We start from the raw sequence: 27,526 nt of genomic DNA on the forward strand, positions 1-27,526 counted from the left end.
TGCTGAACCTTAGAGGTTCACACGAGCCCATTCCTCGAGCTTATCCAGGTCCCTCTGGACGGCATCCCATCCCTCAGGCGTGTCAACCGCACCACTCAGCACAGTCCACAGTCCATCAAATCTCTCTCTCTCCAACTTAGAGAGAAGGCTGTTGTGGGGGACTGTCTCAAAGGCCTTACAGAACTCTGGATAGACGACGTCGGTTGCTCTTCCCTTGCCCACTAATGTGGTCGCTGCATCACAGAAGGCCACTAGGTTGGTCAGGCAGGACTTGTCCTAGGTGAAGCCGTGCTGACTGTCTCGAATCGCCTCCCTGTTGGGAGGTAAGTTGACATCTCCCTGCAAAAGAGGCAGTGTCAGGCCCCAAAATGAGTCAGACCCACGTTCAAAAATGAGGTGGTCAAGCAGCAGCCTTAAAAACTTCCACCTTGTGGAATACTCCTGAAATGAATTCTCTTTCTGCTTTTGTCCCCTAAATGGCATTGAAACTGTGACTTTTCTTCTCTTGCTTGTTTTTACAACTAAAGCAGACAGTAGATGGAGCAATCATGACCATTTTTCCGGAGAAGCATTAGTGGCCAAAGGTCATGTTTACTTTTGTTTCTTTGCATCCTTGCTCCTTCACGCTGTTCAGATTGGGGTACAGGGTATACTTGTTTTGTGCGTTTTATGAGTTATTCTTGGATCCTTTGAGCAACAGGTTATGGACCCTGAGGATTTTTTTGTGGTGTTTTGTGATAGAGGGGAATTTTCAAGGATTTCTTGCATTAGCTGTAGAGAAGATGTGGTGGGCTGACCTTGGCTAGACGCCAGGTGCCCACCAAAGCTGCTCTGTCACTACCCCTCCTCAGCTGGACAGGGGAGAGAAAATATAAGGACAAGCCTGTGGCTCGAGATAAGGACAGGGAGAGATCATTCAGCAATTCCCATCACGGGCAAAACAGACTCAACTTGGGGAAATTTGTTTAAGTTCTTGCCAATCAAAATCAGAGTAGGATAATGGGAAATATGATGAAATCTTAAAACACCTTCCTGGCACCCCTCCCTTCGTCCTGGGCTGTCACGGATGGATAATTTAGGCTGCTTAAAGAATCACTGCCGAAGATATCAGAAAGCGAATGATTTTAATCTAGATTTGTAAAAAGCGCGAATTAACAGAAGTTGCTGGCAAGGTCCACTCTATTCCATATTCAACGTGGAAAAGCTATGCAGAGAGAAGCCAGATTACAATTAAACTGGAATGATTTACGTGTCTATCGGATCGAGTTAATGTGTATCTTGAGGAGAGAAACTAGGGGACACCCTCCTCTTGAGACACGAGGCTCAGAGTGGACCAAAATCCACCCCTAGTCCTGGACTTGGTCAACGGTTTATGACTAAGGTTAGGTAAGGAAAGTAAAGGAATGCCCTCCCGTTGAGTCACGAGGTTCAGGGTGGACCCCCATGCTTTCTAAAGTCCTTTTCAGAGGGGAGTCTAGGTGCGGCTGAATCCACTCCTAGTCCCAGACTTGGTCAACGGTTTACATGACTAAAGGGATAGAGTATCAGGGATTCTGGTGTAGTGATATAGTCCATGATTTTGTGCTTCCTGTCACTTAAAGATGGCAATTTATCCAATACAAAATAGCAGCAATCACATTCACTAACAATGCCGAGATAAGTCACAGTATCAAATCATATAAAACTTAGCAGCATAATCCACTGAAACTTACTACGAGAATTCTTTTTCAAAATATTTGTTCTGCAGTCTTTTCCTTTATTCTTTTCTAACAAGAGCTTCCATGAACTTGTGATACCTGTTTGGATAGGTACACAGTTCCACTAACAAGCTGAAAATAGCACCTACCAGACACCGACAACACGGTGTTTTTCCTGCTGCCCAGCCCAGCCCAGGATTACGGCAGTGGTTGGTTTAGTACTGCAGGGTCCCATGGGGATCCCTCTCTGGGGGCTGGTTAAGCTCGGCAGTGTGAGCAGGAGGGTACGCTTTCTCATCTCACATCCCTTCTTCCAGTCAGTTACGAGGGAGTCCCAGAGTCCTCTGGGCATATTCTTCTGGACTGAAGGGTTCTTTTGTAGTGGAGACCCACCATAGAGAAACAGAAGGAAAGCTTCATCTTACGCTATAGGTTTGAGTGAGATGAAACTACAAAACGTTAACCAGGTCCTGAAAGCGTACGGCCCTTGGCTTGGAGTCCGGACAATCCAGTTCCTCTAACCCTTGCAGGCTGGCACAGCAGGGCAGGATCACGTCAGGCTACGTGAGACTGTGTCGGCATCCTCCAGCCTGGGCCCCAGCCACGGGGTGCCATCCTCCAGAAACAGGCTGCCCCAGCACGGGCCTGCCACGGGGTCACGGCCTCCTTCGGGCATCCCCCTGCCCCGGCGGGGGGTCCTCCCCAGGCTGCAGGTGGAGATCTGCTCCAGCGTGGAGCTGCATGGCTGCAGGGGCACAGCCTGCCTCACCATGGTCTTCACCAGGGGCTGCAGCGGAACCTCTCCTGCGGCGCCTGGAGCACCTCCTGCGCCTCCTTCCGCACTGACCTTGGTGTCTGCAGAGCTCTTTTCACATGTTCTCACTCCTCTCTCCGGCTGCAAATGCCACGTGCCGGTTTTGTCCCCTTCTGAAATATGTTATCCCAGAGGTGCTGCCCCCGTCGCTGCCTGGCTTGGCCCCGCCGGGCACGGGCTCTATGGGACACAGGGGAAGCTTCTAGCAGCTTCTCACAGAAGCCACCCCTGCAGCCCTGCTGCCACAACCTTGCCACGCAAACCCCATGCAGAGGACGAGGTTGCTGTGCATAAACTCACAAACCAACCCAGAACGGCTGCCATTGTGCTGTAACAGGAATGGTGTCACAGAGGGCGAGAAGGCAGGCATAAGCGTCCCGAGCAATCTCCATAGCAGGCTCACTCCAGGAAGACCCTCGTGGTGTGGGCATTCCCGTCCAAGAGCCTGCAGATGTGATGGGGATGTCCTTTATCCTCCTGGATGCCTAGAGTCTGCAAAATTGTGACGTATCGTTGCAAAAATGAGAGAGCAAGTCTGTGCTGCAGTTCGCGTTTTCTTTTCTTTGGCTTTTTCTGTATTGTATTTGCCAGACAGACCCTGGCTGGCCACACATGTAGCAAGTAAGTGGAGGTTTTTAGTACTAGCTGGCTTCTGTATCGATGTGTTCTTTGGCTGTTCCTTAATAACGGAGTTGATTTTTAAACAAAAATGCCAGTAAGATACCATGACTTTGGTAAAGCTTCTGTCAAGAGCTGCAGCTAATAAGGGGGTGTCTCTATCCCACCGGGTGTGGACAGCTTTTGGGATTTAACCTGCAGTGGTTCAGTTCCCCACGCCTGGCAGTGGGGTCTGCAATTTCCTCAGTTTGCTGGTTCAACCAGTGCAACTGCTAAAATGCGGACTGGGAGAGCTTCTGTGAGAGAGAAACTGTGAGGTTAATCTCCAGAATTTATTACTGTTTCTCTTCTTTTGAGGGAAAGCATCTTTTTTTTTTTTAACTTGCATAATGAAGAGATTTGACTGTCTAAGTTGACACTTAATGTTTGCTAAAAAAGCAATTAGTTTTGTGGTGAAATGCAAAATTCAAAACACTTTGTGTACACTCCTAAACTCAGGAGCTGTGACTGTGGTTTGTCAGAATAGAAGTGGCACAGCTAAGGTGGAATTTTGGCAAGCTTTAATGGGGGAAGAGAAGCATTGACAGTTAAAGACCAATCTGCATTTTCTTGAATAAGTTTCCAATTCTTTTAGTTACTGGCAAAACAGGGCAAAAAATAGACACAAGAAAGTGTAGAATTTTCTATTGCCCTGTTACCCTCCTCTCTATGTAAAATAGCTGTTGCTCCTGGAGGGATGTTGTGAAAGAAACATGTCGTCTCTTTGGATTTCCTTGTTCTGTGGGTTTCCCCACAAAAGGCATTTTTATAACAGCGTCTGGTTAATTTTCCTTTGCGCATTGCAGGTAAAATCGCCCGTGGATACCGAGAAACCCATCCTTCGGTGAGTGTGAAGGTAACCTTTAGCTTTCCTAGCATTTAAGAATGGTGGAGCAAGCTGTGAGATTTGCCTTTTGTGACAGAGTGCCAGCCTTGCAGGCTGAAGGAAAGTCAACCGTAGCGTCTTTGCAGCAGCAGCAAAGGTTGGGGTTAAATAGGAGGGTTCTTAAACCCTTGTATTTAACCACATTCGAATAAGTAGATACCTGTTAGCTTAATTAACTGTTACCATGACTGTAGATACAATGCCAAAGCAATGAACCAGCAACTAGATGTGACTTCTAGCGATATATCCAAGCATGACATTTTGTAAAATTGGACTTTGACTAAGCATGGGCATGGATAAGTTGTTTTCAGCAAGAATGAAAAACGCCAAGACAACTTAACAAAACAGCAGGGTCATTTGTAACCTTTAAATTGTGCTGTGCCACGTGTAACTTAGCACCGGGGCCTGTAGGACTACAGGCATGTCCAGATTGGTTCCTGAAGCTGTCTGAGCAGACCCAAGTGGTGTGTAATTGTCAAAGCTCCCAAGTGCCAAAGTGGTGACTGTCGCTCATGCTCCCGTCTGTCCACAGGGCACAAAACCAGCATGTGAACCCCCACCAGCTCTGCCTGTTTCTGAAGAAGCGGATGAAGGTGATGAGGAGGAGGAAGAAGGCATTGAACCTCCCCCTGTTCCCGCACCCTGGCCTGAACATACAAAACCAGTAAGTCCCAGCGTTGGATAGCACTGTATTTGGGGTAATTCAGAGCTGCATGTTTCTGGTCAGACAGCACTTGCGGGTGAAGACTCTGCGGGCCACAGTCCTACCATGACAGTGCTTCACCCAGGCCACTGACACCCCGACAATCGGGTTTGAACTTTCCCATTTAGTCATGAGTTTCCTGTGATTCTAATAGGGTCCGTGAATTTATCTTAGTAGCAGAGAAGAGATAGCGTTGTGTCTTTTACCGCCACTGCTGTAACAGTGAGCAGCTTTGCCCAAAGTGTGTAGGCTCTCTGTCATCAGTGGAGAGAGCAGTCGTCAGGCACAGTTCACACCCTTGCAGGTTACTTGCAGGAGAAACTGTCCCCTGGAGGTCCCTGTCCCTCTGCACAGCCTGTACATGTCGAAAAGCAAGCAGCTCTAGACCATACTCAGTGAGGAACACAGTGTGCCAGTGTGACAGAGTGCCACCCTTGTAGGCTGAAGGAAAATCAACCGTAGTGTCTTTGCAACAGGCTGTATTCTACCTTACTAGTTCAGCACTTTTAAACAGATGAAAATCTGCTTTTGCAGAGAGAAGCTTGCCTGTCTATAGGGTTAAGATGACTCCTCAACGGGCGGCTGGCCTGAAATAAGATGACATTGCTTATGTTTTAGCTGCACAATTTAGCACTGTCAGACCAAGCGTAGGGCCCAGTGGGAAACATAGTTCTAGGCGTTTGACATGACAGGAGGGCAATTATTCCCTGCTTTATTTTTCCCTTAATCACCTTCTATCCCCAGGTAAGCAAAGTGCTAGCGATGCATGGAAAGCCATGCACTGATCTAACGCATGGCAAAGGAACATTCCCCTTCCCATTAGGGCACCCGTGGCTTGAGAGAGTTGGCCCTTAATCCGACGTTCAGGATGTCTGACGTCTCGCTCCCTCCTTTGGCCAGTTCAGTACCTGTTGCACTGTTTCTCTTTACGCGTTGGGCAATGGCGCTGAGTCTCTCAGAAAATACAGGACGCTGTCTGTGTGCGTGTGTCTCTCTGTGACAGTGTGTCCAAGTACAGGTGACTTAAGGCACATAAATTTGTGAGAAGGTGATAGAACCCGCTGCGTCTGCGTCGCAGCTGGGACTGGTGGGGGGGTTCAGCTCACCGCACTTCAAGGATCTGCAGTGTAGGCTTCACTTACACGTAGCCAACGGATCAGCCAGACTTCCCTTGCCTGCGCCACATCTGGAGTCTGCTGGACGGTTGCCAACACCCCGGCGGTGGCTTTTATTCTCCGCTGCCTGTAACGGGAGCCCGGGTGAGCAGTCGGGATGCCTGCCTGGCAGCCCCGGGCAGGTCGGCAGGACGCGCCTTGCTGCCGAGAGGGCTGCATTCCCTCTGGGCTCCTGCTGCGGTGAGACACAGGCAAACAGGAGAAAGATCGCTGTGTGAACTTAGGAGCAGGTGAAGAGGAGGTTGGTTCTGAAAAAGGAGCTTTTAGACAGGGAAGTTGAGAACCATGGAAACAGGCAATATGATTAGCCCATGGCTAAAACAGTAAAGATACAAATAGCCATCTCTCCAAAGGCAAATTCCCAACAAGACTATGCAGCGGGCTTTGCCCTTTGATGTGCGTTAATTAACGTAGCCAGTAGGCACCTGTTAGCTTAATTAACTGTTACCGTGTCTATAGATACAATGCCAAAGCAATGAACCAGCAACTAGATGTGACCTCTAGCGATATATCCAAGCATGACATTTTGTAAAATTGGACTTTGACTAAGCATGGGCATGGATAAGTTGTTTTCAGCAAGAATGAAAAACGCCGAGACAACTTAACCTTTAAATTGTGCTGTGCCACGTGTAACTTAGCACCGGGGCCTGTAGGACTACAGGCATGTCCAGATTGGTTCCTGAAGCTGTCTGAGCAGACCCAAGTGGTGTGTAATTGTCAAAGCTCCCAAGTGCCAAAGTGGTGACTGTCGCTCATGCTCCCGTCTGTCCACAGGGCACAAAACCAGCATGTGAACCCCCACCAGCTCTGCCTGTTTCTGAAGAAGCGGATGAAGGTGATGAGGAGGAGGAAGAAGGCATTGAACCTCCCCCTGTTCCCACACCCTGGCCTGAACATACAAAACCAGTAAGTCCCAGCGTTGGATAGCACTGTATTTGGGGTAATTCAGAGCTGCATGTTTCTGGTCAGACAGCACTTGCGGGTGAAGACTCTGCGGGCCGCAGTCCTACCATGACAGTGCTTCACCCAGGCCACTGACACCCCGACAATCGGGTTTGAACTTTCCCATTTAGTCATGAGTTTCCTGTGATTCTGATAGGGTCCGTGAATTTATCTTAGTAGCAGAGAAGAGGCATCTTCGTAAGCATTTGCATTTGCAATATGATCTTAGGGGCATCTCTGCAAGCCAGCTTCCTGATACAATGCCTTTTCTTGTCACAGATCTACTCATGCTCTGTAACTGAACCTGCCGCTGCGCTGGCACCAGCTAAAGTGGCCACCACTCTGCAATGTGGACAATCAAACACTTTGTCCAGAAACACAGACGGGCAGGAGACAAAATCTGGGCTGACAGATGAGGACATCCTAGAGAAACTGAGTACGTATTCGGTATTTCTTTCTGTCCCATGCCCTGTGCCAGATGTGCCGGCCCTGCCTTCCCACTGCTGCAGCGCAGAGCTGCCGGGAGGCGGCAGCACCCCATCTGGCCTGGCTTCTCAGCCTTACTGCTGGAATGATCAGCATCTCGTTTGTGCAGCTGCCTGTGTAACGCGGCAGCCTGAGGAATAATGCTGTTCGTGCTGTCCACCACGGCTGTGCTTATTTGTGAATAAGCATAATATTGGCAGACAGTAAGTTATCCATGGGACAGCACTGTGCCCTAGTGGCCAAGAGGGCCAATGGTATCCTGGGGTGCATTAAGAAGAGTGTGGCCAGCAGGTCGAGAGAGGTTATCCTCCCCGTCTACTCTGCGCTGGTGAGGCCTCATCTGGACTATTGCGTCCGGTTGTGGGCTCCCCAGTTCAAGAGAGACAGGGAACTCCTGGAGCGAGTCCAACGGAGGGCTACGAGGATGATTAAGGGACTGGAATATCTCTTGTATGAGGAAAGGCTGAGAGACCTGGGGCTGTTTAGTCTGGAGAAGAGAAGACTGAGAGGGGACCTTTTCAATGTCTATCAATATCTGCAGGGTGGCTGTCAGGAGGATGGAGCCAGTCTCTTTTCAGTAGTGCCCAGTGACAGGACGAGGGGCAATGGGCATAAACTGCAGCACAGGAGTCCCACCTCAGCATGAGGAAAAACTTCTTTACTGTGAGGGTGATGGAGCACTGGAACAGGCTGCCCAGAGAGGTTGTTGGAGGCTCCTTCTCTGGAGACCTTCCAAACCCGACTGGACACGTTCCTGTGCAAGCTGCCCTCGGTGATCCTGCCTTGGCAGGGGGGTTGGACCAGATGATCTTCAGAGGTCCCTTCCAACCCCTACCATTCTGTGATTCTGTGGAGATCAACATGCGTGCAGTGTTGAGAGTGCAGGACAAGTGCGTGTCAATCCCAGTCAGGTTGCAGACAAGCAGTGTGGTTCTTAGAGTGGCATAAGCAAGGTCTTCAGAACTTAGCCCGGTAATGAGTGGATGATGGTGATAGTTCTTAAAACCCCATCATTCCTGGTGAATGAACATGAGAAGCTGTTCTTTAAAAACATAAAGGCATTCTTCCGGCAAACTGCTGAAAGGTTGAGAAGATCCCCTCCTGGAAACACTCTGCAGTATTTTTCCTGTTCTGAAAATGGCACCTGTTCATCAAAATTGATTCCAGAACCCAAGGTGCATGTAATCTTTGGTAGCATTAAACCTTCCGTTGAATCACACAGAGTATTTATTCCTAAGGAAATAAAGGCTCTGTTGTTCCAGTGCTCGTTAGTGTTTCTCGACAACAAACACTTGCATTGGTGCTTGTTCTTTTCTGATACCTGTCTGCTGTGAATGTTTCTCCATGCTCTTAGTTTGCTGTCAAGGTAACTCTCCAAAGGACTGTAGAAAATCCGTCTTTGTGGAGGCTGTCTGTGCTGTGGAGCTGCCTGTATGACGAAGTTGTTGTTGTTGTTGTTGCCCAAGTGGCTACAAACGACTCACAAGCCCAGACAGTGGAGCTGCATTTCTGACCTGCTGGAAGTTGGTATCTCCAGTTTGCAGTGAGCATCTTTAATTTTGTTTCTTTCAGGGAGCGTTGTGAGCATGGGAGATCCTAAGAAGAAATATACTGAATTGGAGCAAATTGGCCAAGGGTAAGTCCAACCACAGTTACTGACACGAAAAATGGGCCAGGTATTTTGCTGGTGTAATATCAAGCGTGAAGTCGGGCAAGCTCCAGACATGTTCAGACAACCCTGGATTTAGATTCTCCTGTCTCTCAGTACCGATCAAATTTATAAGTGCGGTCGGAAGGCACGGCCAAAGACAACCTGATGGAGCCAATGTCTTGTCTGCAGCAAGGAGCAGGACCGGGAAGGTCTACTGTCCCTCAAGTGTGTGGCCCCTATTTGCTTATGTTCTTAGGGGGAGAAGGGGGAGTAGTTTTTTGTATGTCGCAAAATAATCTGGCCACGCTAAAGAATGGCGAAAAAACTTTGTTGCCTAAAAGAGCAACTTAGCACCTGCTAGTTGTCAGATAGATACCAGTTCTCAATACCATTTCTTTTGAATATTTTGCTCTAAAAAGATATTCAGTGATCTGGATTATAACCACATAGTTTAGCAACAGAACACAGAGATTAAGTAATAAGCTCTCTTTTCTAGCAGAGGCAGAAAAGAACAAAAATTCAGTAATAAACAGAGAGTTGAAGCACAAAGTACTTAATGAGAACATGCATCATCTGCCTGATGGCAGACCACTTGTGGATCCTGCAGGTTTTAGGAGTTTACAGAAAATAAACCATCAGGCTATTTCCCTTTGAAGCCCAACCATGCTTACTGTAACTAGGATTGATTTGAAATGGTTCTGATGTGAGGAGGCAAGAAGAAATGGCATCAAAACTAGGTACCTGACTTGCGTTTTAAATACAGACAGACTCCCTGCTCGGTCAAAGTTTCGGTGGCTGTGTCGTAGTTCCGGGAGGGCCAGCGCCATTGTGTAGCACCAGGATCACGCTGCTGTCAGTGTCTGACAGAAGCTGTTCACTGACATCGGGAGATGTTTTCCTGCCTGTTAAGGCAGGTGACCTTAGTGTTTGTAAAGAAACCGTGACTGCTTGTGAGGTTTGGAGTCAGGGTAGCACGTTGCTGACCTAGAACTGATAGATGCTGCAGAAAGCCAGACGCACTCACGCTCTTTCTCTGGCAGGCTTTATCGTAGACACTTCTTGTTTGGTGGGGCACTTGTGGGAAGGTGTTTCTGCTCCATTCGTTGTATAAAAACCCTTTCTGGGATTGCCGCTTGCGTTGTACCCGAAGGTTTGGTTCTCATTGTCATTTGTAAAATGTCAGTGGACACTTAGAGCTGTGCCAGGCTCTCAAAAGATATGTGTCGACTGAAGAAGTGAGAGCCAGAAGAAACATGCGTGTGACGCACGTGTGACCGTGACAGTATGACCATCGCCCTCACCGTCTTTTGTTTTGCCCATCCTAGGGGTGAGCTTGTACAAAGGTGCCTCAGCAGCTGGTGGGAAGAGAAGTGGCTAATATCTGGCCTGAAAGGGTCTCTGAACTGATTTCCTCCAGCTTTTAGTGCAGCCTGAAGATGGCACACCCTTCTTACAGTGCAGTGAGCGTGCTGCCGTCACCAGCTCGTGACTGTCATGCTGCAGGTCAATTTGTAGTGATGGGGAAAAATCCTCCAGAAAAAAATCGTCCCTGGTGCCTGTTGGATAGCAGTGCTTCAGACATATTTCAGCCTGCAGGTACACAAACAAGCCAGGGGATCAGGTGAAAAGGAGCAAACTGATTTTGGCATTGTCAGTCAGTGGGACACTTGCCGAATGGGTGTTCCCACTTCTCAGAATTCCCTCGCTGGCTCTCCATTGCCTCACTGCCCATGCAGACGTCAGCTTTGACATGATGGCAGTGTAAACCTGTGCTTAGCTCAGAAGGAACACTAATGGGGTTTACAAGCCTGCAGTTACTTTAAACCCAAAGGGGTTTCCTCTGACCGTGGCCTTTCAGGCCCTTCACATCATTACAGGGGAAGAACCTCTTTTAACAAGAGGCAGATGGCAAACAAAACGCCACACTGCCTAGTCCGCAGATGAGAGCACCATTTCTTTCTGGTGGCTCTACAACACAACCCGTGTCTGCCACAGGAGGAAAATACAGATACCATGAAGAGTCCTTCACGTGTCCGGTGCACCTAACAGAAGCAGCTGCTGAGGGCTCTTGACACCTAAAGAAGCTGTCTAAGGATCCCCTGTTTGGAGCACAACATGCCTTAACCTGCTCTAGCTGTGACCTTGTAGGATGGCTGGAGAATAGTTTCCTTGCTTTGCTATGCTGGAGAAAGCTGTGTGTGGATCCTTTCCTCATGTTGGACATCCCTTGTTCTTCACGTTGGGCATAAGTTTTCTCTTGGATACCCTGCGTGGCAGAGGGCTGGTGGGCTGCTGCGCTGTGTGCTGCTGCCTGAAGGAGTGGGTGAACAAAGGTGTTTTTTAAACCCTACAGGCAGCAGAGATCTCCTGTCTGGGCTTGCTTTCACTCCTAGGGACTAAAGTGCTCCTTTCTTTGCTGCTGTTTTTTTTCTAGGGCGTCAGGAACTGTTTACATGGCGATGGACATCACCACAGGACAAGAGGTAAGTGTCCACAGTCCCAGCCGATTTTGCAGGTCTTTAGTGCTCTCCCCTCTGGTGCGAAGGGTGGATGGGGCTTTTGGGTGGCCAGTAGATCTTTACTGCCAAGGCGGTTCCTCTGAAGCACAGGCTAGTGTCAGCTGGCAAAATGCATCATCTGCTGTCTTCAGCCTTCAGAAATCCCAGCAAGCTTTTGGGACTGATAAAAACAGTATCATTTTTATTGCCAGTGTCAATGTGTTGGTTTAGAAATCATTCTCATGTCTGTCAGTGTAGAAGAAGTATATCAAGAGCAAAGATCTCTCCCAAACCAAACAGTCGTGTTTAAGTCTGGTGTCGGTGACAGCCCATTACAGCCCGTGAAGTGCTCGCAGGGAAGTGGGGGCCAGGAGGGTGAGAAACGAATCTTGAAGGAAAGCGGTGTTAGCTTTGACAGCCCCTGTAGTGACCAGTTTAAAGTGGCCTCTTCACATTCCTTTCCTTTTCCAAGGCAAGCGGTCTTGAATCTATACAAACCCTGCCTGAAAATGTGGCTAGAAACCCAGGAATGGGAGCGGAGGGGTGGTCTCTTTCACAGAATCACACAGAATCACAGAATCACTAGGTTGGAAAGGACCTTTAAGATCATCAAGTCCAACCATTAATCCAGAACCACCATGTCCCCTAAACCATGTCCTGAAGCGCCACATCCACACGTTTTTTGAACACTTCCAGGGATGGCGACTCCACCACCTCCCTGGGCAGCCTGTTCCAATGCCTGAGCACCCTCTCAGTGAAGAAATTTTTCCTAATATCCAATCTAAACCGCCCCTGGCGCAACTTGAGGCCATTTCCTCTTGTCCTATCACTAGTTACTTGGGAGAAGAGACCAACACCCTCGTCGCCACAACCCCCTTTCAGGTAGTTGTAGAGAGCGATAAGGTCTCCCCTCAGCCTCCTCTTCTCCAGACTAAACAACCCCAGTTCCCTCAGCCGCTCATCATAAGACTTGTGCTCCAGACCCCTCACCAGCTTCGTTGCCCTTCTCTGGACACGCTCCAGCACCTCAACATACTTCTTGTAGTGAGGGGCCCAAAACTGAACACAGTATTCAAGGTGCGGCCTCACCAGTGCCGAGTACAGGGGCACAATCACCTCCCTACTCCTGCTGGCCACACTATTCCTGATACAGGCCAGGACGCTGTTGGCCTTCTTGGCCACCTGGGCACACTGCCGGCTCATATTCAGCCGGCTGTCAACCAGCACCCCCAGGTCCCTTTCCGCCGGGCTGCTCTCCAGCCACTCCTCCCCAAGCCTGTAGCATTGCATGGGGTTGTTGTGGCCAAAGTGCAGGACCCGGCACTTGGCCTTATTAAACCTCATACAGTTGGCCTCTGCCCATCGATCCAGCCTGTCCAGCCTGTTTCGTGCCATGTTGAGAGCAGGACTAGACAGAGGCACTTTATAACTGCTCTTAGGTAGAGGTCTAGCCCTGCTTAGGACCCGGGGTGTATCCATCAAATGACATAGAATGGATTATTTTTTTGAAACCCTCAAAGTAATTGCCAATCTGAACTGTGTTAAGGAATGTGTATTTCGAGTTGCAAAATCAAGATTCAAGAAGCTAGGAAGTGCCAGGTGTAGATAGCTAGGGTCTGGCGGCCGGAAGATATCGTGCTGTACGGAAAGTTAGGGCCCCTCTCCTGAAAGCCAATAGCGTTTAATTTATGATGCAAGCAGACGGAAGTGAGGTTATAAACCTAAGCTATATAACGCCGTGTCACACACTAATAAACGCCATTTGCCGTCTACCACATTGGTGTCAGCGAGCTGATGGCCCGAGCGGCCTGGGGTTGGTCACCGTGCCGTTCCTGAACCAGGTCGCCACGCCTGCGAAGGCAACAGCCAGGACTGTATTTTTTGTGTGTGTAACAGTAATGATTGTTTTAGTATGGCTTTTGAAATGTAATGTACGTCTGTGTTTTCTCTCTGTTATGCCGTCAAGTCAAGAGTAACAGCAGTTGCTGAAATAATGATGACAAATTGTACAATTACTAAAGCATTACCAGCAGTTTTTGTGTATCTTGGCAGTAACAAAATCACTTCCTGCTTGCAAACTGTGCATCAATAATAATAGTGGTGGTAAACTAAGACCATCTGAGAAGAATGTCGGTCCAGAGAGTGTTGTTAGAGATGCGTGCTTGATAGTTTAAAGAGCATTTGTACAGATTTTACAAGACAAAATGTATATGGCCGTGTGTCCTGTAACTAGCACCCAGGCTAGCAGAGAAATCGGGTGTTGTAATATAAGTTACTGAGCTCTTTGGTCTGATACCAAGACAGTTTAGCACAGCTCTGCTATGTCATTCCAAAAACACGCGCTCCATGTTCATTGGGACCTTGTGCAACAGGCTACTCAAGTTAATGGCTTTCCCTGTCGTTTTAGGTGGCCATAAAGCAAATTAATCTCCAACAACAGCCCAAAAAGGAGCTAATAGTTAACGAAATCCTGTTCATGAGAGAAAACAAGAGCTCCAATATTGTGAACTATTTAGAGAGGTGAGTAGTTCTGGTATGATCACGTGAATGTTCATTTACATGCTGCAAGCCAAACCTTTTTAAAAACCCCTTTGGTCACTGGCAGAAAATTGACCTCTATTGTTTATCTACTCATAGCCAGTGTATGGGAGGAGACTGCATTTTGTCTGCATTAATCTTTTCTGGCATATATTGCTTAAGACTGTTTTCAAGGACCTGGCACAGCCATCTCAGCCTACCTCCATGTTGTTTTGTTGTTGGCTTGATTGGTTTTGTGGTTGTTTAAGTTGATCATCTTTTCTGTGTCTTATCATAAATGCTGGTAAATCCTCCTCGAAATTACTTCCTTTGGGCTGTTCCTGCTCTTTTCCATTGCTGTGGATATCAGGAAGGTGAAGTTCTTGTTTGCAGAAACACGTAATTTGCCACTTTTTAAATTGTTTCTCCTGTTCCTGGATGTATTTTCTGGTAGGTTTTCCAAACTGTTGACCAATTCCTGTCCTCACTGGTACACATCCTCCTGGTCCAAGATTTATCTTTGCCATTACTGAACTTCAATTTTTCACTTGCTTGCCAGCTTGGACGTCTAATTGTTCGCTTATGGGCCTTCCTCATTTAGACCGCACAGGTTCTAAGTCCTGTATAGCCTAGAGGGAATGTCTATTCATGTTGTCCTGTCCTCATGTAAGAATGACTTGGAAACAAAATCAGCTGTAGCCTTTTTCCTGAGGTAATTTAGCCGTGCACACTCATCTCAGTGCCATTGTTTTCATCTTTCAGCTACCTCGTCGGTGACACACTGTGGGTGGTTATGGAATACCTAGCTGGAGGCTCTTTAAATGATGTTCTTGAGGAGACATGTATGGATGAAGGACAGATAGCAGCTGTCTGTAGGGAGGTAAGGGATCCCGCCTGTGCTTCCCATTACTGGGACAGGATGGTACTTCTAAGCAGGTGGTAAGAAGATGAGAGGTTTCATGTTCAGAGCTTTGTTTCTGTGTTGCTTTTATGATACGGAGAAGAAAGAGCATCTTAAGTGAACTGCCTGCCAGTATCGCTGCACTTATTACACTCTGTTGTTTTACTCATAGAATTTTATTGTACTATTTCTTTTTTTGTTGTTTTTAGTTTTACTCTTCTCAACTTTGCCTCTCTAAACCTTTGCCTGGAGCATGCCTGTACTGCATTCCTTTCGTGTACAAGCAAATATGCTGGTGGCAGAATTTTAAAATACCAGCAAAGAAAAATAGGGGCTCCTTCATCCCAGTCCTCGGCTTAAAAGAATAGCACTCCACCCAAAATGGTGGTTGCTCCTGAAAAATGCCTAACACGCTATTTCCAGATCTGCCGTCAAGCCTAACAATAAAATCTTTCTCATGCGACCTCCGACTCAAAAGTGATCCATCTTATACCGAAGGAAGGGACTTTTTGGTTTTTGGCAAACCATAGTTTGTCACCTGGGTGGAGATAGCACATTCCCTGCAGCAGCAGTCATTCCGTGTGTGCTTTCAGGGGACAGTCTGTGGCAAGAATTGACATTTCTGTTTCAAAAGCTACTACGCCTTTGTTTAGGAAGTTATTACTCTGTGTTGAAGCAGCAAGCTCTTCCTCTTGAGAGCACAATACTCTGCCATTACTCTCAATTCAACTAGAAATTAAATCCTTTAGAGCCATTTCTTTTCTTGTGTGATCACTAAGTAAGTTTTACCCTCATGTTTCTTTTTGATCTATGAGTGCCTGCAAGCTCTGGATTGCCTTCATTCCAACCAAGTGATCCACAGAGACATCAAAAGTGACAATATCCTCCTCGGAATGGATGGATCTGTCAAACTGAGTAGGTATCCTTGGTCAGGTGCAGCATTCCCAGCATGTGGTGTGGGGCTGCTTTTGACTGACTGCCTGTTACCCAAAAGCGATGCCTGTGGTAGTGCACTGGCAGACCACTGCTGCGAGCTAAGAGCACAGTGCCAACGTCCAGAGAGGTACAGAAAGGAAAAAGGTGTAAAGAGTGGTTTCGGTTTGTGTAGGTCCCTTCCAGAAGGGGCAGTAATAAAGAATAATCTAAAGCTTCAAGTGAATAAGAGCCACTGCATGAAACTTGAGGGGTTTTTCAGTGGCCACTTCAGTATTTCCTTGGCTCGAGCACTGAGTAAACAGAGCATGGCCGCTTTACCAGATAGATTCAACAACGCCTTCTGAGGCATCTGGAAGGGATTTCTTTTGCTTGGTTTCATAAATCAAGCTGTCTTTAAGAGTACTTGTTTTTCTCCTCAGCTGATTTTGGCTTGTGTGCTCAGATCACCCCTGAGCAGAGTCAACGGAGCACGATGGTCGGGTCTCCTTACTGGATGGCACCAGAAGTGGTGTCGGGAAACGCATACGGGCCCAAAGTGGACATCTGGTCGCTTGGGATCACGGCAATTGAAATGGCGCAAGGAGAACCTCCTTACGTTAATGCTCATCCTCTCAGGGTAAGGTGCGAATAAAACCAGAGACCACCGTCTTTCTAACCTGCCCCATGTTTTGTCTCCCATGAGACAAAATCCCAGTTACACCAGCTTGAACTAGTTCCACCAAGGGCTGCTTCTAAATATGTCGCTGGAGCATATCGGCATATATTGTAGCTGTCGTTATGTCAATAGGGGGACCTTAAAAGAGAAGTGACATGTAGACTGTTCAGAAATGTGTCATTTTTGCCCTCAACCACGCTTGAGATTTCTCATGTGCTTTTAGAACTCTCTTTGAGCTGTATCTCTGAATGACAAGAATTTTTCAGCAGCAAGATCCGCCAGTTGGGGAATTTTTATGAAAAATATTTCAACTGTACGTGCAGGAGAAGTCTTTCCAAACTCAGATCAGTGCCGATTGCTCACCTGCGCCTTTCAGGAAGTGTCAGTGGTTCTAGTAATGCCATAATCACTTCTTAACAAATGCATTTCTACAAGTCTGTTTTGGCACAGGTACTTGTAGTACACTAGTGTATTTTGATGTTTTGAAGTTTCCAGTTTTGTCCTAATTCCTTAAAATGAAATGACCAGTTCTTATACCAAAGGAGCGTGTCATAGTGGAGGAATGTCTGCCAAGATAACACCTCATGACTGAGAGCTGAAACAGAGCTCAATGCTGCACAGTTAATTCCTGACAGGATGCAGGAATTCAGGAGGAAATTAAGTTTGCTCTATGCGTATACATACGCAATTCTTATTAAGGCTAGAATTAAAATAGAGCCTGACCTTTAGCTTTTCTCATAGCAGTAAGGCTGCGCTCTCTCTGGTCTGTGGCACCCCGACTGCGTACTGCAGACTGAAAGAAGAAACAAGAGAATGGTCAGGAAATACCCCCGGCCAAGCAAAGAGAGGAGCCCACACTCCACCTGCTTCCCTGGGAGACCCTTGCAAAAAATGCATTTGCATAAGGCAGCAAAAACCCGTGAAGAGCATTAGCGTGACTGGTCGGGATGCTGAAGGTTCCCTGCCTCCTTAACCTCAAATGCTGATTAGGGCTCCTCGAGAAGCCTCAGGTCAACTGTTTGTTAGAAAGATCACTGGATTTCTTCTCTCTGACCAAACTCAGCTCTTCCTGCCCTCACCCAGATTCTTTGAGATGCTCTTTTTCTCCATATATGCCTCATCTCCTGCTGGAGATACGATCAGCTTGGACACTTAGAGCTTCAAGGCATCTTCATGTGTCTTAGTAAAACTGTGGTAGATGAAAATCAGGCACCTGAAGTTGCTTCCATCTGCATTGGCTTCCTGGGCTCTTTTTCAGCGGTTGTTGCCCCTGAGCTAGGAACAGTGAACAGCCTGTGATGGACTGCCTGAAGTTCCCCAGTTATCAGCTAGTTTTATTAAGGTCAATCAACCCCGACAGGATTGATTTGTTTTTTATGAAGGATTGTTTTAATAATGGAAGGCACACAGGAGCTTCCGTTACTTAAACACCTAAATAAATTGTAAGGGCATGAAAGGCTCATTAGTCCTAGAGTTAGCAGCAGTCTTCATGTAGATGCAGTGTTGTTTTCCACGTGTAGAGCAGGCGCATCCCATGCTGCTCACGTTCTTTCCAGCTGATGCAGAACTCACAGGAATGAACAATTTTCGAGCCATGTGTGTCTTGGATGTGTCTGTGATGGTATTTGTTTCCTCTCACTGTGATTTCCTTCCATCCGGCGCATGCCGAGGGCCTGGGGGACAAACACTGGTGTGATAAAAACCCTTGGAAATTCAGGTTGGACCTCCTCCTGATTTCAATTAAAAAAAAAACCAACAGAAAACCACAGAAACAAAACAAACCCTTAAGCATTTCTTTTTCATTTCTTAACCACAGCGCATCAATTTGTCTCAAAACTGTAGCATTTTTTTCAAATGCTGCACATCTTCTACAGTTTCAGGCTTCTTAATCATCTGTATGTTGTTCTGTCACGTATCTGGGTGGCCTGGATACCTTTAGGATCTTGCTTTCACAGACTGCAGCTGTAATGGTCTGCTGAAGCCTTTCTTGTTTCTTGGCATGTGAAACAAATTAATGAGCTTATTGCCCCTTTGCAGCTACTGCAAACGCTCCTTTCCTTTGTACCGTACTTGCTTTTCTTTGCCAGCTGCATATCATAGGAGACCAAAAGATATGTGATAAGAAGGTACTTCAGCTTCCCGTAGACCTTTCCCTGTTCTGGTGGAAATACTGAAAAGGGGACGTACCGAGCTGAAGATGACTCTTCTTTGGGATTCATGTTCTGAGAAGAAACAAGTAACTAAAAGAGCTCCATTTGTCCTGGCACTCCTGTTTCACACTCAGGTGAATGTGGCTGCAGTAAAATCCCCAAAGCTGCCGTTGGTGCTGTAGTCCTTTCCCGCAGGAGAAGTATCATCCCTCGGGTAGCGCAATTGAAGCGTAGTGAGGACAGGCACTCCAGCTCACCACTGTGTCCGGTGGCTGAGGTCAGCTGCAGATGGACAGGACCAGACTGATTTTGTGACATTTATGTTGTGGGAAAAGGAAAGAAGCTTCCTTTTATTGTTTTTACTCTAGGATCGTTTCTTTGCCTTTTTAGGCTTGGAAATTGTCCTCTGTATTTAAGAGGACAACAGCAAAGTCAATGTGGTCCCGGTCTAGTTAAGTGCCAGTAGAACAGAGCTGTTGTAATGGCAGACGTTTTAATGGAAGACCCCATGGCCTATTTCTATCATTATTGCTGTGTAGTTTAGACGTATTCTGGAAGTTTATGTCTGAATAGTTCAAAAGGTTTGTCTTCCGTTTCTACATAACATCTTGCAAAAGCGCAATGAACTCATCTCGCTGGCTTCTCAGCATGTTAGACCTTGGTTACAAGCGAACCACACTGGATACTGCTCACCCTGTGTTTTGCAAAATGACGTTGTACTCCCTTGGCCTGAGGAATATCAGGAAGACTTGCTCAGCTGCATGAACTCCGTCAGCTGCTTGACAGTGAACATCCTTGGCTTTGCTTAGGAAACTTGAGCTTAGCTTTGGCTGGATGCTGTTGAAGAGGAGAAAGGCTGGAATTTTCAAGTGTTTGGCTAGGCTTGTGTGCACAGAATGACTGTGCATTCAGATGAGCAGCTGGACATTTATGCACAACATGGAGGGGAATCCACAGAGGACTCAACCCTTAACACAGGTGAATACTCCCAATTCTGAGGTAGCGGAGTGTTACCATAGCGATGGAATTACTCGTTTTTCTGATAGCAAGCATTAAACGTTTTCTTCTTAACACATAAGTGACGCTGATCTGGAATTTGGAGACTGCTGAAAGACGTTGTTGCAGCTTGGCTCCCATCTGCCCAAAGATGCATTTTCTTCATAAGATATTTGTGCATGCAACTTATGTGCCTGTGTTGAAAAAAAGGTTCCCAATGTTTCTGTTTCTTTATCCAAGGACTAAGCTGATGGATTTCCTTTTTTCCCATCTGGTTACCATTTTTATCAAGAGCAGAGCAAAAAACTTGGCTACCTTTGCTTTATGGAAGCTGTACTTTAGGGAACAGTGAGCCCCGCCGAGATGCATTTTCTGTAGTAATCCTCTGAAATAATAGCGTTAGGCCAAATTCACTCTTTAAAAGAGGCTGTAAACTGTCACTGTCACAAGCCTGTCACTACTTGGAGAAGCAAAATGTGCTTTTGCTGATGTAGTTCATACTAACCAGGTCAGTCCATGAAATCAGCTGTCAAGGCAAGATCATTTTGATATTGGAAGAGCTGTGGCTGCCTCAAGGTTTTTTATGTAGCTATAGAAAAATCCTGTCTGACCCCCTGCCAGGGAAGAAACTGCCACTGGAGAATGAACCTTAAAAAATGGGGTCTATCTGGGCAGTTATGGATATGAAGGAAACAGGTGGAGTCTCATGTTCCCTTTTTCTCTAGGCGCTGCATCTGATCGCTACGAACGGGACACCAGAGCTGCAGAACCCTGAGCGATTGTCCGCGGTGTTTCGCGACTTTCTGAGCTGCTGCCTGGAGGTGGATGTGGACAGGCGAGGGTCTGCCAAGGAACTTCTGCAGGTAAAAGGGGACACGGCTGCAAGCGGAACAGCTGTTCTATGGAATGGTTTTCTCACCAGCTAAACTCAAAGGCATGAGACGGAACCCCCTCATATTAGTCTCCAGTCTTGGTGCTTTTCAAAAGGAAAAGAAGTGGAATCATAGAACGGTTTGGGTTGGAAGGGATCTTTAAAGGTCATCTAGTCCAACCCCCGTACACTGATCAGGGACATCTTCGACTAGAGCAGGTTGCTCAGAGCCCCGTCCAACCTGGCCTGGAATGTTCCCAGGGATGGGGCATCTACCACCTCTCTGGGCAACCTGTGCCAGTGTTTCACCACCTCATTGCAAAAGAATTCTTCCTTAGATCCAGCCTGAATCTACCCTCTTGTCGTTTAAAACCATGACCCCTTGTCCTGTTGCAAGAGACCCTGCTAAAAAACCTGTCCCCATCTTTCTTTAGAAGCCCCCTTTAAGTACTGGAAGGCTGCAAAAAGGTCTCTCCGGAGCCTCCTCTTCTCCAGGCTGAACAACCCCAACTCTCTCAGCCTGTCCTCCTAGGAGAGGTATTCTGTCCCTCTGATCATTTTTGCGGCCCTGTGTTGAATTTTGGTAGTATATTCAGCTCTACATAGTGGCAAATGGGATGGTAGCCACTGCTCTCGCTGCAAGCCAGAGCTGAGTCCGTCAGCGCTCTGTCTCTGGTGTCCCTGCTCTTGTCTTGGTGCTGAAAACCTGTACCTCCGTGGCCTTCAGAAGAACACATGGGCCTAAATACTCCTGGCATAAACATTTCCTAGAGCTATTGGAGTTCCCTAAGGAACGGTTTATGCCTCTGCTCTTTTCTGACAACTCAGCCCATGTCTTTAAAAAACAGGAACCTAAGTAAGTAACTTGCGTTTCCTGAAAGGAACAAGGCCCTGGGAGAGCAAACAGCATTCCCAGAGTGCTGGCAGGGCAGAAATGCCAGCACGCTGAAGACAACTTGATAAAGGGATTAATGGGATTTTGGACCCTGTTTGCCTGTGATAGCAAGGTACTGGACATGAAGACGCAGGTGCAGATGGTCCCCTCAGTCCTGTTTCAGCGTATTCCCCATAACCAGAGAAATGCTGCTTGAGGCTGTGAGTACCTGAGTTTGGAAAGTAATGGTTCATTTCTTTTTTTCCTTTGCACAGCATCCATTCCTAAAATTAGCCAAGCCTCTCTCCAGCCTGACGCCGCTGATCACGGAAGCAAAGGAAGCGAATAAGAACGGCAGCAGCCACTAGTGCTTCAAGCCGGCTTTCTCCCATGCCAGCTCAGAGCAGGACTGAGAATAAAACTCTATAGAACCTCAACGCTTGTGCTGTGGGACAGGTGGATGGATAAAGAAGCCAATGGTCACAGTCATGGTGGTAGGAGGGAGAACAACCCAGCCCCTCAAGGAGTAAAATATGACCGTTTCTCTTCTTCCTGCCTTCTGGCTCCTGAATTTATTTTGAAGACGAAACAGGGCTTAAGACAGAGAGGTAACAACCACAAATGCTTGCCTGCCTCAGCCATTTCCAAGGGAAAGCAAATTCATTTGGAAGGTCCCCTTCCTTCTCACCCTGTGAATAAGCTGTACACTCACTTTGAAATTGTGACAGTCAAAAGAGCAAGTGAAGCAACAGCCACCCAGTGTTTAAAAAAAAAAAAAAAAAGGAAAAAACCCTGTAAAACAGCTTAGCGCTGTAGTCTTCATGTCTAGGCCTGGTCCTGCAAAGGGCTAAGTAGCCTTTAAGGTATGAACCACCGTCCTGTTTTGGCAGTAGGAAGGCAGGATGCTTGGGTTATTCTTGGGTTAGGCCATTGGCTTGTTTGGCTTTGGCTTCTTGTTTAGTTCCAGTCTTTGTGTTGCCACTGTCATTCATACCTCAACTGACTTACTGTCGCTCGCTCTGTCCGTCCCAGTGTCCTCGGCTGAGGCAACGGACGGATGCAATGCTGATGGACGGCAGCAGTGAGCACAGCTGTGGGAGGTGCGCCCAGGGAGAGGAACTCTTCCACGTAGTGACCGAGCTGCGGGAGGAGGTGACTAGTTTGAGGCTATCAGGGAGAGCGAGCAAGCGAGAGACTCTTAGAACTGCACCCTGCCTTCCCTGGGACAGGCCCACCAGGCAGACGGGACGCATCATATGGGGGATTCCCTATCCTCTGCCCAGCTGGCTGAACACAGTGACTCCAGTATGCCCTCCGGAAGTCCAAAGGGGCAGTTCTGCTGTGGTTTCTAACACATCAATAACCCTTGCGTCTTTTCTGTCACACAGCTCTCCATCCTCCCTACCTCCACTGAGCTGGCAGACTGCAGCACCTCGCTAGCACCATCCCTCAAACATCGGCGTGCCGCCCCCAGGCTCATCTCTAGCGAGCCGGGTTTTATCCCCTTCCCCCTTCGAATCTAGTTTAAGGCTCTTTCATGGAGCCCTGCTAAGTCCTGTGCAAAGACCCTTTTCCCCCTTTGAGACACGTGTACCCCACCTGTCACCAGCAGGCCTGGTGTCGTGTGGACCAGCTCATGATCAAAAACCTCCCAATTCTGCCGGTGTCACCGGGCTCAAGCTGCTGGCTCTTCCTGTTCCTTCCGTCAGCATTCCTGCAACTGGAAGAACCGAGGAGAACCTACTTGTGCTCCTGATCCCTTAGCCAGTCGTGCCAAGGCCCCGAAGTCTCTCTTGATTGCCCTTGGACTTCTTGCTGCAACTTTGTCACTACCTACATGAAAAATCAATAATGGAGAATAATCTGAGGCCGTACCAGGGTAGGAAGCTTATTCTTCACAGCTTTAACTGGGGCCCCAGGGAGGCAGCAGACTTCCCTAAGAAGTGGGTCCGGTCTGCATATGGGGCCTTCTGTGCCCTTCAGAAGGGAGTCTCCTCTGACAATGACCTGTCGTCTTCTTTTTGTGGAAGCGGTACCAGTACAAGCAGATGGGTTTATGGCAATAACCATCAATGGCCATTGGCTCTTTGACCGAACTTCCCGTAAATGCAAGAAGAGACACTCAGACACCCTGAGATGTCCCCTCCCTTCGCTGGGCCTGGGCACGGGCAGCCAAGTGCCGCACGGCAAAGCCCACTGCATCTTCCCCAGGCTGTCTTGTCCTGGCCGGCTGCTGCCAGGAGGGGACAGCGGGTGGTGACAGCCTGGGGGTGACAGGAGGGACAGCAGGCGGTGACAGGCCTTCGGGGTGACAGGAGGGTCACCACAGGCCTGGGGTGTGACAGGACACCAGGCAGTGGCAGGCCCAGGGGGGTGACAGGAGGGACACCACAGGCCTGGGGTGTGACAGGACACCGGGCAGTGACTGGCCAGGGGGGTGACAGGAGAGACACCACAGGCCTGGGGTGTGACATGACACCAGGCAGTGGCAGGCCCAGGGGGGTGACAGGAGGGACAGCACAGGCCTGGGGTGTGACAGGACACCAGGCAGTGGCAGGCCCAGGGGGGTGACAGGAGGGACACCACAGGCCTGGGGTGTGACAGGACACCAGGCAGTGGCAGGCCCAGGGGGGTGACAGGAGGGACACCACAGGCCAGGTGAGGCGCGGGGGGGTGCAGTGTTCCGTTGGGCACGCGCAGTGATGCGATCAGGGCAGCCCCTGTGGCTGGCGTCCGTTAAACCCCCAACGGAACGCTGAGGCAGAGGTGCCCGAGTGCCCACAGCGAGTGGTTGGGCCTGGGAGCGCTGCGTGAGAGAGGGAGCAGAGGCCGAGCCGGGGCCGCGGGGGCCTCTCCCCGTCATCCGCCCGCCCGCCCGTCGCTGAGGGCCGCAGGCCAGACTTGTTGCGGGGGTGAGCTCAGCCCCCTCGGTCCGCTGTAGTAGACGCCGTCGGGGAGCAGGCCCCGACCATGTCGTGCGTCCACTACAAGTTCTCCTCCAAGCTGAGCTATGACACAGTCACCTTCACCGGCCTCCACATCTCCCTGTGCGACCTCAAGCGCCAGATCATGGGCCGGGAGAAGCTGAAGGCGGCCACCTGTGACCTGCAGATCACCAACGCCCAGAACAAAGAAGGTGCGTGGGGGCGGCGGGCGTGGGGGCTCGGGGACTGCCCGGCTGGCAGTGTCACAGACCACCTTGTGATGGCCATGGCCTGTGGGAGCCACGCTCTGCTCTTTGTGGCTCGTCCCCACATAGCCTGAGTCAGCCTGAGGCCCATCTTGCCGGCCTGCGGGGGGACTGGGAGGGCAAGCGGCGCGGGGGCTTACACGGGGTGGGAAGCAATAATGTGATTTGGCCACGCTCGGTAGCTGTGGCTTGTGTTGGGGCTCAGGGCTGTTCTTTTGTAGTTGCTGTTCTGACAACTACCTTCAGATCTGTGCTTTGGGCGCGGAGCAGGCATAGAAGAATGTGTGGTTGATGTGTGATGTACAGGGCTTAGAAATTTTTGCTTTCCTGGAATTCTGCTAGGTAAAATGATAAGGAAATATGGGAGGATATCTTATATTAATAACCTCTCCAGATGTCTTGGAAATCAGGTGGAGAAAGCTGAAAGGGATGAGAAGAGAACAGGTGGCTACTTTGAAGAAATAAATTGTCTTTGGTGACTTCGTTTTGTGATCACCTTGCTTTACTCCACTGCACTGGAAAACTGGCTTGGTGGCTGTTGCAGCAACTGCTCGCTAGCAACACTTTGGATCAAGAGTGTAGCTGTGAGTTACCATCTGTGCAGACCCTCTAATGGCCCCTCTGCCATGGATGTTCTCCGTATCTAAATGACACCTTGGAATTTCTTGTTAATATCGCTTCTTTTCTACACCAAAGACATTGTCGTTCAGGTGCTATCGAGCATCATTTCACCATATGTCTCTAAGCATTTTTTTTCCCTGGTACTACGTGTGAACCATATCAGAACATTTATGGTGACTATACGTAAGAAACGTTCTTAGAGAAGTCATAAATTCTTTTAAACCTAAAAAGTGGTGCTTGATTCTCAGAGATGATAATGGTTTCGTGGTACTTAGTATGATATTTCAGTTTGGTAAGCTGCTGTCTTGACAAGTTTGAATGTGATTACAGGCCTTGGGGTGTGACTTTTCAGAAAGAGAAAGATTTGTTGCCAAGTCTCTGCTCGGGGATATTGCTGCCCAGGAGGAAAAGGTTCCTGCTGGGAGATGCCAGTTTTGTCCGAGAGCTGCTAGACTAAGCTGGCATCTGTTAAATTCAAATCAAGCAAACAAAAATTTCCAGGCACTTCAGGAATAGTGCTCCAGCTTTAATCCTTTCCTATTAAAAGAAGAAAAAGTTAACTTTTTAGTCTGCGTTGTTTGACTTCACCTTTATTAAGGTGCCATCAACCAAAATGAATTCAATTAATCGAGGCGAAGGAAATAGAAATGTATTAAAGCCAACTGGTACCACATCCCTTAAGTCTTAAGTCTGCAGTCTTAAGCTGCAAGCCATACGCAGAGGTGGCCGGCTGTCTTCTGTGTTCTGTCGGCCTTGAGCACCAGCAGCGTGGCCGAATCGCTTTTAGTGAACAGCTATGAAAGCAACGGCGCAGAGATTTCATGCTTTAGCTAAGGGCCTGTTTTGTTGCAGGGCAAGCTTGTCTAACTTCAGATCTGCTTTACACAGGTGAGACTTGGCTGTGCTTTGTTTTTCTCCAAAGATCCCTTGGTTTTGTAGCCTAACAGAAACAAAAGCCACTTAAGCTAGATCAGGACAGAACCTCATGCGCTAGCAGACTCTCCTTTAGTGACCTTTGGGAGCATTTTGCTGTTGGCATTCACGCTCTCTCAAAAAAAACTGGAAAAGATTGTGCTGCTTGCGTTTGGTTCTCAAACCTGAAGATTTCTTGGAATGTACTGCTAGTGTGCTGAGACGATAAAAATGCACCGTTACATCTGAAATCTGGCTTTTCTATCTGCAAAGGGCTTCCCTCTCTGCCGCGCTGTGTAATTACATATTCATATACATTCTTATGAATTGACTAATGTTTTTTTCTGCATTTATGTTGTTTTCAGAATACACAGAGGCTAATGCCCTGATTCCTAAGAACTCATCAGTAATTGTGAGAAGAATCCCTGTCGGAGCAGTTAAAGCTACCAGCAAAACATACGTTCTGTAGGTATCCATAAAGCACTGTGTTCTGTGCTAGTGGTTTGGGTGTGTTACCTTTTCTAATTGATGTTCATTTCCAGAGGCACTCAGATTGTATCTTTCTGGTTAAAGCTGCTGTTACTTTTTGTTGTAATGGGGTAGATTTTATTGTTCCTGTCCCAAAGTAAACTTATGCTTTTCGGCCTGCTGGGACATGGGGTTCAAACTCCAACAACGGTAACTGTTAAGAATGATTCTATTTGGTTTGATCTTGGGGTTGTTTTTTCTGAGCGCCAAGTTTTTGATGCTGTTTCCTCTACGTGGAGAGATTCCTTGTTACACGTGTTTGCTTGTCTTGCTTTTAGAGTGAAGACAGGTACGCACTGGAGTGTAAACTTAGAATTTGTTCCCATCTCAGAAGAGTCTGATTCTCAGTGTTTCTGCGAATCCGTCTATTCTTTGCATTTGGGGCAGGGGGGGTGGCATATGGCAGGTATCCTTATGCCCCAAATCTGGTGTTTTTGCATACTAGCTAGAGGGGAAAGACCAAGGCTTGCCAGCTCTGCTGATGGGACACTTGGGATGATGCTGGAATTATTTGTTAACTACATCGATGGCTGCATGTCTCATTCATGATGATCTACATGCAGATACAGATCAATGAGTATGTGGAATCTCAGCGAGTTCCCAGATGTAATAAATATTTCCCCAAATACTGTAGCATTTTCAAGGTTATCTTAAAGCAAATTCTGGCAATTAAGTCCTTTTTTTTTTTTTTTTTTCCTACAGGACTCCTAAATCGCAGAAAATCCTAGGCACTGCCTTCAGGTGACATTTCTACTACTATTTTTAGTCACCATGTTTAAGACACAAAACTGTAGTACAGACTTCATATTTTTGATACTTATGTCGCAGAGACAAAATATCTGAGGCACTTTGGTGTTCTATTTCTG

At 47.9% G+C, this 27,526-nt stretch overlaps 3 protein-coding genes across 3 annotated transcripts in view; all 3 read left to right on the plus strand.

Moving 5' to 3' along the window:
• Window positions 1-27,526, plus strand: part of LOC309416429 (serine/threonine-protein kinase PAK 3-like) — a gene marked incomplete at its 5' end in the record, with an annotated part of 266,010 nt that overhangs the window by 2,145 nt on the left and 236,339 nt on the right. Inside the window, 3 exons of the mRNA XM_082015979.1 lie at window positions 3,975-4,012; window positions 4,587-4,718; window positions 7,154-7,310. Of these exons, the coding sequence (XP_081872105.1) occupies window positions 3,975-4,012; window positions 4,587-4,718; window positions 7,154-7,310 (327 nt within the window). The remainder of the gene's footprint in view (window positions 1-3,974; window positions 4,013-4,586; window positions 4,719-7,153; window positions 7,311-27,526) is intronic.
• On the plus strand, window positions 8,222-22,429 carry LOC309416403 (serine/threonine-protein kinase PAK 3-like; the record flags this gene model as incomplete). The annotated part of the gene is made up of 9 exons (XM_082015959.1): window positions 8,222-8,285; window positions 8,933-8,996; window positions 11,446-11,494; window positions 13,917-14,029; window positions 14,789-14,906; window positions 15,743-15,842; window positions 16,283-16,479; window positions 20,390-20,527; window positions 21,685-22,429. The coding sequence occupies 9 exons, from the start codon at window positions 8,222-8,224 to the stop codon at window positions 21,775-21,777; spliced, it is 936 nt and encodes a 311-aa protein (XP_081872085.1). The 3' UTR covers window positions 21,778-22,429.
• Window positions 24,380-27,526, plus strand: part of LOC309416404 (E3 ubiquitin-protein ligase RBBP6-like) — a gene marked incomplete at both ends in the record, with an annotated part of 135,506 nt that continues 132,359 nt past the window's right edge. Inside the window, 3 exon segments of the mRNA XM_082015960.1 lie at window positions 24,380-24,545; window positions 26,498-26,597; window positions 27,363-27,401. Coding sequence (XP_081872086.1) covers window positions 24,380-24,545; window positions 26,498-26,597; window positions 27,363-27,401 — 305 coding nt within the window.

Source organism: Phaethon aethereus, assembly GCF_964289735.1.
Source record: "Phaethon aethereus genome assembly, contig: HAP1_SCAFFOLD_108, whole genome shotgun sequence".
Lineage (NCBI taxonomy): Eukaryota > Metazoa > Chordata > Aves > Phaethontiformes > Phaethontidae > Phaethon > Phaethon aethereus.